Source organism: Solanum verrucosum, unplaced genomic scaffold, assembly GCF_900185275.1.
Source record: "Solanum verrucosum unplaced genomic scaffold, falcon-dt-bn FXZP01000049.1, whole genome shotgun sequence".
NCBI lineage: Eukaryota > Viridiplantae > Streptophyta > Magnoliopsida > Solanales > Solanaceae > Solanum > Solanum verrucosum.
Genome location: NW_026020221.1, coordinates 4,121,751 through 4,132,177, shown reverse-complemented (window position 1 = coordinate 4,132,177; position 10,427 = coordinate 4,121,751). Strand labels below are relative to the sequence as shown.

Sequence of the window (10,427 nt, the reverse complement as noted above, 5' to 3'; positions counted from 1 at the left end):
TATACACGTTTGAGAATCGCACAACAAAAATTGAATCGAAACTAATTAACTAATAAAATTATTTTATCATATGTTAAAATAAAATATGATAAAACAATTTTCTAGAGACTTGACCTTTTATGACCAGTCAAGTAATTTGGGTTGTAATGAACTTCTATTGAATTCTCATTCAATTTTTAATGATTCTTTCCTAAAGAACCTTCTTTTGGTCAAATATATAACATTTGAAAATATTGTGAGTGAAGAATTAATAAATAAAGTTGTCAAACACGTTTGTTCCAACACAATGGAAAGTGATATACTTTTTTGGTAAACTATATTTGAAATTAGCACCACTTTAAATATTTGTGGTAGATATAGAAAAATAATTTGGATGGAAACAATGATAAATTTGGTCCAATTGAGGGTGGGGGGGGGGGGGGGGAGCTTTGGATGGTGTAAACATTTTGTCAATCCAATCTTAAACGTGGAGAATTTTAGTAGCTCATGATTGATTATACGACCTTTTACCTTGTTAGTAATGAGGGTTCAATTCCTACAATCTTAATTGTGGTTAATTAGAATAAATTTATGAATCTAACTAATGTGCTTCTATACCACATTTTTAATAGTGTTTTTCTTTTTCAAATGAAGGACACTCGGCTAATCCGGGGGTTCATCTCTCGAGTAGTGAGCGCAATACATTTTATGTGGAGTATATATAAATTTATGCATAAAAAACACCTAAATTGTAATAAATAATACTAAGAACTTTAAAGATTGAACTCACAAAATTAATATCTTGAATTTGTATTTATGGCTAATGCTTTCATTTCAAATAAAAACATGTGTAGAATGTTCTTTAGCTATCTCTTTTACTTGTTCAATAATTTTGTTTCGAAAAAAAATCAAAATTTATTTTTAACATTGCTAAATTATAATAACACAAATACTAAGCTAAGGCACACAAAAGAATAACTTGATAAATCACAGGTAAAATTTAACAAATTTTTCTATATAATGTATATATAATTGCATCATTATTGAGGCATCTAACATGCCTATAAAAACATCTTTCAGGGACTACCTCAGATATATGTAATCTGCTAAACAAATATTTAATCAGTCAAGGAAAATACACCCATGAATATATTCGATGATGTCACAGAGTGACAGGTTGCTATGGATAATTTTTAAACTAGAAGAAAAAAATAATCATTTTTGTAACTTATTTCTGTGGCTTTACGATGATTGATAAGAATTAATGATAATAATAAATTATTATTCTTATATTAGTTATGCAGGTTATTTAATTGCAAACCACATCATATTAATTTTATATATAAATAACTTACCTCCTATCAACTATCAAATGTGGTACTACATATGCACGATTTAATACATGTATAACTCATCTCTAAAGCAACTATCAAATGATTCCTTAATTAATAAATAATAAAAAAATATACAAAGTATATAATACGTGTATAAAAATTATATAATCAATGTATATTGTATACACATTAATTAAATACAAAATTATACAATGATTATATTGGTTAAATTTTGTAAAATTAAAGATTTGTTTTTTAGCTTGTAAAAATCTCTTAAAACATACTAGTGTGAGGTGACTCAACCTTTCTCATCAATCAAGATAAACAACTCTTAAAATTGCCATCTTAGTGTAGCTAGTTGGACTAAATGATCAATTATTTCAGATTTAATGTATTAAAAATATCCACTTGGACAACAAATTTTGACCCACTTATTGGTTATTCCTTTTTTTTTTTTTAATTCATTTTATGCTTTATCATATTTTTATTTATTAACATGTCCTTAGGTTACTTTTGAAATAATAGGGCACACTATATATATATATACGCTTACGACAAAGTAAGGTTTTCGATCAAATTTCTTTAGAGGAGCAGGTTAACATCTCCTCCCATATGTAGCAAGTTGAGTTCAATAACTTTTTTAGATTCTTTTATTATTAATATAAAAAAAGTCATTCAGAATAAATATCTGAATGATTCCATATTCAAAAAAGAAAAAAGAAGCATGAAATTAGAGTTTTTTCCACAAATTACTAAAACTTTACACGATACAAATTTATATTAGTTGAATTAGTGAATACCAATGATTAAAAAAGGAAAACGAAGAAAGCTATATCTTTTATATATATATATATTGTGTTTATTTTTTTATGTTATCTTAAAGAATAGGCTTAATTGGGTCTAATCATCTTTATCTAAAGTTTATCTCTTTGCATTATGCCTATAGTGTATGTTCTTAATTTTTATTTTACTATTATTATTATTATTATTATTATTATTATTATTATTATTATTATTATTCTGTGAATCGGTCGAAATTAATTTTGTCACTACTCACTAGGATCACCTTTTTACGAATTTAAATTGCGTTGTCATATGCAGGTGAATCTACGATATGATACTACTTTACCCATTTTAGGAGATTAATTTGGATATAATTAAAAAGATAAAAGCGGAAAATAACATTTAATTTATGTTTTTAATTATTTTTCTTAAGGGGTGTATCATACACACTAATTTATTTGTATAAGTGTCTATTTAGATTGACTTATTTTAGGCAATTTTAAGCCAAAATAGATTTTTTAAGTAGTTTTAAAGTGTTTGGATAAAGTTAAAAAATCTTTATATAAACACTTATTTTTAACAAAAATAAGTCAAAAGTAAGAAATTCTAATTTGTGATTGTTGATTTATAAGTCATAAGTCAAAAGTCAATCCAAACAGACTCTAATTCACTTAATTATATGAACTAGAGAGAGTAGTGATTAATTAAGAATCTTACTAATTTTCTCAATTATTAAAGGAAAAATCTTTATCACATTGCTACTATACACAAAGAAAAATCCAAAATATATGAAAAAAAAAACTTAAAAGTTTGTCCTAAATTACACAGAGCCAAATTTGAACTAACATTGTACCAACCAAACACAAAAGGAAAAAAGAAAAAACTCTTTTAACATTTGTCCTAAATTATACAAAGTCAAACCAAAACTCAATATCATACTTACCAAACATTAGAAAATCGAAACTATAAAAAGAGCATCAATAGTAGTGTAACAAAACAAACAAATTAACCATATGGCTTCTAATACTATTTCAATTCTCATTCTTATTGTGTTATCTCAATTCTCATTTTCTTTTGGTGATGGCCCCACACCAGTTGTTCACCTCATTAACAACTTGCCACCTGGTCATACACCAACTATGCAAGTTACTTGTAAATTACAACATTGGCTCCCTTTGCTTAGTGTAACTTTGGTATTAGGTCAAGAATTTCCATTTGATGCTGGTATTATCAATGATATTTATGTATGTTATGCTGATTGGGGTTTATTTTATGCTTGGTTTAATGCATATGATCCACTTAAGGATGACAAAGGCCAACCTATTGTCTATTTCTCTTTTAGAGATCGCGGTATTTATAAGAGTTACGATAAAGCTACTTGGATTGGAGTTACAAATTGGAACAATTGATCTCATAACTAGCTTTTCGTCCAAATCAAGATCAAATTCTGAATTTGTTTTTATGGTACTAAATAGGGTTATAAAGTTCGTGTGTGAGTCAAGGAGATGGATAATCTGAATTACGCTTCTTCCTAAAGACAATTGTTTGTTTTTGGTCTACGGTTTTCGGCGTTGTTATTTTTATTTTCTCTTTGATTCGCATTAATATATTGGTTTTATACTATTTTTAAGTCACCTACATTTTTGGTTTTTTTTTTCTAATTTATGGGATTACTAGTTACCCAAATTGAATAGCTCATATAAAATGTATTAACATAAAAGTTTTAGATTAATTAATGTATGACAAGTGTCTTCCTACAATAGTGAGTTACCTTTTAATTTGATTTTCAGTTTTTCACCATCTAAATCATAAAAATAAATACTCAAACCACGATTTGAGTACTTTTAAACACAATAACAAGTCCCTGCTGGAAGTGAGGAGTGTTTATTATCCGAGCAATTCCCTTTTCTTCGCGTTATTGTTTTTATTGTCTCAATGATTTACGTTTCTTAAAAAACAAATTTATATAATTACATAGAGTATCTAGTGGTTTTTTAGTCAATTGACAATCGAACTAAGCCGATTATAATAAATCAGTACTTTTTGGGTTTCATGTTTCATCCTTAACATTAATTATTTGCTCTCAAAATTATTTTTCAAGACCTAATACTATAATCAAGTAATAAGAATGTTATAATAAAATACACATATCAGCCATTATTTTTTTTAAAAACATTTAAAGTGAACAAATAAAAATGAAGCGGAACAAGAAGGAGTAGTACACACTGAGTAGTACACACTTAACTCTTTTGTCTTTTTTGGAGTATGTTGAATGGGACCAAAAAACTGCAAAATTCAACATTTGGAGTGACTGTATGTTTTCAATGTTGAATTGGCATTACATGTTCCAAAGCATGACTTAATTGGGTTGTATTATTCTCTATACATTAGCTTAATTGCTAAGCAAGAACTATAACTAGGTAGTTCAACAACCTTCTCTTTTTCCTATATATATATATATCAAGCATATGTAGCAAAGGGATTTCATATACATTGAAAGCATATCTTATAACAACAAAAAAGAAAGATGGTATGTAATTCTTCTAAGTCTTTTACCTTGTCTTGTGATAGTAATTTGGTTTTTCAATTTATCTTTCAACTAAAGTCATGTTTGAGAAAATAATATTTCTTATACTTCAATTTGTTTGATCATTCTAGATATTTTTTTGTATAAGACTACTAATATTCAAAAAAATAATTAATTTTCTTAAAATTTATGCTACGTTAAAATTGAATAAATAAATCAAAACGGAAAGAGTAGATGGATTATCAAAGATTTATGTATTTCCTCTAATGTTTGTTCTAATTAGTGTGTTTTAATCATCAGAGTGCGTGGTTAGGTGCAAGGGAGCTTTCAATTGAATGGGCTGACAATCCTCAGCATTGGACTTGGAATTACATTCACAACTCTAGGTATACAATCCCCCACCCACCCGGAGTAAAATAATTAAAAAAATAATATTTAGAGACGGATTCAGAATTTAAACTTATTGATTCATTTTTTAATGTATCAATGACATGTGCAGTGTGGAAGTAGCTGAACTTCTGAATGTTTGTTGGCTCGACATTCGAGGAAAGATAGACACAAGTAGACTTGCTCGAAAGACTAGTTATTCGGCATATTTGGTGTTCAGGCTAACAGCTAATCATCGCGAGCTTGAAAAGGGTATTGCATCAGTGAGATTCGTGAAGGATAAAGCCGAGGGGACGGATGAAGAGGGCTACACGGTTTTCATCTCAAAGGCGAAGGGACATGAAGGAGAACGTGGCATATTCGCGTATCCGCGAAGCGATGCATGGTTGGAAACAAAGCTAGGGGAATTTTTCAACAATTTTGGAGAAGATGGTGAAGTTGAAATGAGGTTGATGGAGAACAAAAATCCTAATTGGAAATCTGGGATTATTGTTAAGGGCATTGATATTCGTCCAAATTAAATTTGAGATCCATTTAGTACTATTGTTATTTGGGCATAGTCATGTCTTGTCTCTATGTTTTATTAAGTATTTCAATGTTATGATGCTCGATTCCTGTGGAATCGTAGTAGTCTAGTTGATTGGCAGTAACTTTCATTTTGGTGAAAGTTTGATCTCCTAGTAGTTGTGTTTGGTTTGTTTGTCTTTTGTGTCTTCTTTTGAGTCTCACTATTGTCATGTAAGAGTGAGCTTGAAGTCTTTTGTGTTTTTTATATAATTTCGAAATAAAAAATAAGAGATTTTATGGTTTCTACTAATTGAATATTTTTTATTTGATGTTATTTGAGCTTAGGGGTGTCAAATAAGCGATAAGATGACTCTAAGTAATGTGATTCATTCAACTTGAAAGATTACTTGGCAATGGTCAAATTAAAAAAGAATATATTAAGATGACTATTCTTGTATGGATCAAATTGAAAGAATCAATAAATGGACTGAACTGATTTGACAAATTTTGAGAGGTTAGATAAATATAACATATTTTTATGAATTAACTTTGTCACGCTTAATTGAGATGATTAATTACTTGGCAATGTTCAAATTTACCAATAATAATAATAATCATTGAATCAATAATTTTGATGGCGCATTGCGAAGCTTTAAGGATAAATCGTCAACTGACTGATTATAACAGTTCTTTAAAAATTCACACAAATTAATTGCAACATTTGTTACGGTAGGAGTTCTAAAAATCTTCTGGTACCACCCCATAATTTGAGCCTTTTTTTGAGCTATTAGTTGTTTCCTTTTCCATTTAAACAACAGTCATAGTCGAGGTAGGAAAAGGGAATAATAGAAGGTGTGAAATTTGAAAAGAAAAGAAAAAAGATAATTCTAGTGTAATTTTTATGATTAACTCAAATTTTCTTTAGTTATTACTTATAATCAAAACGTAGAACAAAATTAATTATAAATAGACACATCACACATTTGTTTATATTTCAAATTAAAATTACCCCAATTGATATTAAAAATACATTATTTTTAATTATAAGGTCCAAACTATGGACCTTGAATAAGAGATTAGTATATTATAAGGTCAAAATTATGGATAGCCGCCTTCAAATGAAACTTCAAGGAATTAACTAATTATGAACCCCAACAACATTTCTCCTATATATATATTATGATGAAGCAAAAGGAGTTTGATAGATTAATTAATATTGAGCCAGAAAGATATATATAAGAGCATATATCATACCAATTAAAGAAATTAAGATGGTTAGTATAATTTTTTTAATTTTTTTTAATTGTCTTGTGATTATTACTAATTTCCCTTTTTTTGGTCTAATAGTACTTGATTTTTTAGAATTATCCAAATTGATATGCTTCTTATATTATATAATATAGTTTATATTGTATTTCAATATCAGAGTAAGTGGATAGACGCAAAAGATCTTATAATTGCATTTGTGGACGATTGGACATGGACTTCTCTTGATGATTCTGGGTATTTTTCTTTGTTTATATAATATTATATTAATTTTTTAAGATAAAATTATGATTTTTTGAGGCAAAATGTATATTCTTGTGATTATTCGATCTGGATTTGTTATTATATTATGTTTTTTGCTACCTTATACTTCAATTATCGTATTATCTTGTTATAGTTGTTGTTCCTATATAAAAATGCTCGGGCGCAACTTCTTCTTTTTTTGTGTGTGTTGTGTTTAAAATGACTTCTTCATTCGGCCCATTGCTTTGAAATGATATAATTATAATTTTCTAATTATAAAAATTATAATTTTCTATCATATTTTTTAAATTTTTGAGTGACAGTATTTTTTATAAAAAAGGATTCAATCCTTTATGGTGCATGGTTACTGAGTAAGTTTACACATATTTTTGAAATTTAGTCTAAATCTTCCTGATTTAATTTTTTATTGAAATTTTCTTGTGATCACACTTGACATCCTCTCATGCTTCTGCTCCTGCTTTAATATAGAAATAATTATAGTTTTTTTTGTGCATGCAGCATAGAAGTGGCTGAGCTTGTTAGAACTTGTTGGCTTGACATTTCTACAACAATAGACACAAAGCAACTTACTAAAAAGACAAGTTTTACATCATATTTAGTGTTCAAGTTAAAAGAGGATTCACATGGACTTGAAAAGGCCATTGGATCAGTAAGATTATTGAAGCAAGAGATAAATGGTCATGAAGGTTACAATGTTTATTTCTCAAATGAACTAGAAGGGAAAACTATTGGTCGATTTCCGCATCGTTGGAGCGATAACGATAGCGATGAATGGATGGAAATAAAACTTGGTGAATTTTATAACAACTTAGGAAATGATGGTGAAATTGAAATAAGCTTGATGAATACCAAAGATGTTTTTACTCCTAAGTCCGGCCTCATTGTTAAGGGCATTGAAATTCGTCCAACTTAATTAATTTGACGTATCATGTAATTGGTTACCTATATTTTCACCTTGTTGACCTGATTAGTCAACTTGTAATCCCCTTCTCATACCCCAATTTTAAAAATACTATTTCTTTGTTTCTATTTGTTGGTTTTAATTGTTTTTTTTTTGTATTTTCTCAATTAAGTGTTGATTTGTGCACCTATACAACTCAAGAAGAAGGATGAATTTGTCCCCTTATGTAGAAATCGTTGAAAGTATATAGTTAATTTAATGGAACAAATTGATTTATATTAATTATAAATAGAAATAAATCGTGGATATTTTATAAAAAATGACATAACTTTCAAGATGGAAGTTATCTTATAGTTGATGTATAACAAGGTATACTTTTATGTATTCCCTTTTAACATATGAATAACTTTAAAAAATAAAAAACAAGGTTTTTCAAAAACAATCATAATAATAACACGAGTGTATATATTCGCTCATAATAAGTTGAGGGTTTTCAAAAAATAGTCTCTTTACCTTTATAAGATAGGAATAAATTCACGTATTTTCTGTCTTTCTTAACTTCTACTTATAAAATTATGTTTGATATATTATTATCACGATACATTTGGCTCATAAAAGCTTCAAGACTCATAATTTGTATTGGTTTATTAGCATTTTAATATTAATATTTTGTATTGATTTATTAGCATTTTAATATTAATATCTTGTCCAGAGTTGTTGAGTTATATTTTGTGATTATGCTATTGTATCCTGGAGGGAAAAAGCCAAGAAGGACTAATGCTGGACCGGTGAAAAATATTTATTACAATGACCTTGAATCTCTTTAAAGAGAGCGAGATATCCACACCTCAGTCGGAAGAAATTTTAATTTCTTCATTTTATTTTCAATTGTAATCTTGTATTTTTGTTATCTTGTAATTTTTCATTAACAATTTGTTTAGGAGACAGCTTGACTATGAGGATATCCATGAGATGCTATGTCCTGTTTCCAAGGCCAAATGTCTGTCCATACGCTGTCCCAGAGCACTCCCCATGCCAAACCACAGAAATATTATATAACAAGTACCCATATTAAGAAATATTGAGTCGTTTGATATCGTGAATAAAAATAATATTGAATATAATGTATTAAAAATAACACACATTACATAATTTTCTCTTTTAAGAGATAAATGATGTAAATTTTGACATTTTAAGATGTACTAGTACACGTGCCCGCGCGTTGCGCGGATGATTTAAAATGTAATAATGTTATAATTAAAGATTTATGCACTTAATAATATATTTAATTTGTTATAATAATAATAATAATAATACAAATTATTAACTTATTTATTTGAGCACATTGAATTAATATTATTAGTACACAATTTATTTTATCGTATTAAAATATTATATCTATAATTGTATCAGCTACGCTTTTAGTTTTATAATATAATAGGTTGAATTCTTTGTAAGGATACTATTAATTTTATGATCATCTTATCTTTGATCACATATCAAATACTTCAAATATTTTTATTTGTTTGTGCTTTATTCTTTTCATATTGTTTGAATAAAAAATCATGTTAGTAATTTATTAATTCTAACATTCCATAAGAAATATTTGATATCATAAGATTAGATGGTATGTTGATACATTTTCTTTATATATTTTATTCAAAACCAAAAGATTTTACAAAATATTTTTTTCCGTATTAAAATTGTGCTACAATATGATAGAAAATTGATTTAAGGTAAAAATAATTTTAATAAATACAACCATATATATATATATATATAAAGTGAAAGTAAAAAAATAAATAAAGAAGTAACCGATTATAGAGGCAAAACTGACATATTCTTGAGATTGTCAGTTTTTACAAAATTTAATTTTAAATAAATTATAAACAAACAATAGTTGAGGTAATTTTAAAAATAGTTTTTTCTTTTGGATATTTGTAAATAATTCAAATGGCAGATTATTATTTTTAATGTTTTAAATATTTTATTTTTTATTTATTTATTATTATTATTATTATATTTGTCATTGTTTTTATTAACTAAAAATTAAAAAGATAACAACATTAATATTCTTTATTTTGAGTTGATATTATTTCAAATTGTGTGTGCAGTTATCTCCTAGAAAAATTTGATGAAGATATGGTTATTATAACTTTGAAATTGTTTAAATTATTTTATTTTTTAAAAATTAGGATTTAATTGTTAGTTTTTTTTTTGTTTTTTTTTTTTTTTAAATGCTCAACTTTCATAGTTTATAGGATTTCATAATTCATGTCTAGTTGGTGAAAGTCTTTATGTTGTATTTTATTTTAATTGAAAATAATTTTCAAAATTATCTCCTAGCCAAATTTGATAAAAGTTGTAACTACTTGGAACAACTCTCTTTTTTTTTAAAAAAAAAAAGACGAATTAAATTGCTAATATTTTTAGAATATAAAATAAATTTAAAACTATCAATTTTCACATTAGGGTTCCC

General features: G+C 26.9%; 2 protein-coding genes across 2 annotated transcripts; both read left to right on the top strand.

The window, feature by feature from the left end:
* The first annotated feature begins 3,109 nt into the window (after positions 1-3,109).
* On the top strand, positions 3,110-5,823 carry LOC125831119 (putative F-box protein PP2-B12). Its single transcript, XM_049510303.1, has 3 exons — positions 3,110-3,446; positions 4,907-5,009; positions 5,123-5,823. Exons 1-3 carry the CDS (start codon positions 3,110-3,112, stop codon positions 5,529-5,531), a joined length of 849 nt encoding a protein of 282 aa, XP_049366260.1. The 3' UTR covers positions 5,532-5,823.
* A 1,563-nt stretch (positions 5,824-7,386) lies between these two features.
* Positions 7,387-7,960, top strand: LOC125831118 (putative F-box protein PP2-B12). The gene is made up of 2 exons (XM_049510302.1): positions 7,387-7,397; positions 7,546-7,960. The coding sequence occupies exons 1-2, from the start codon at positions 7,387-7,389 to the stop codon at positions 7,958-7,960; spliced, it is 426 nt and encodes a 141-aa protein (XP_049366259.1).
* Positions 7,961-10,427: the final 2,467 nt, after the last annotated feature.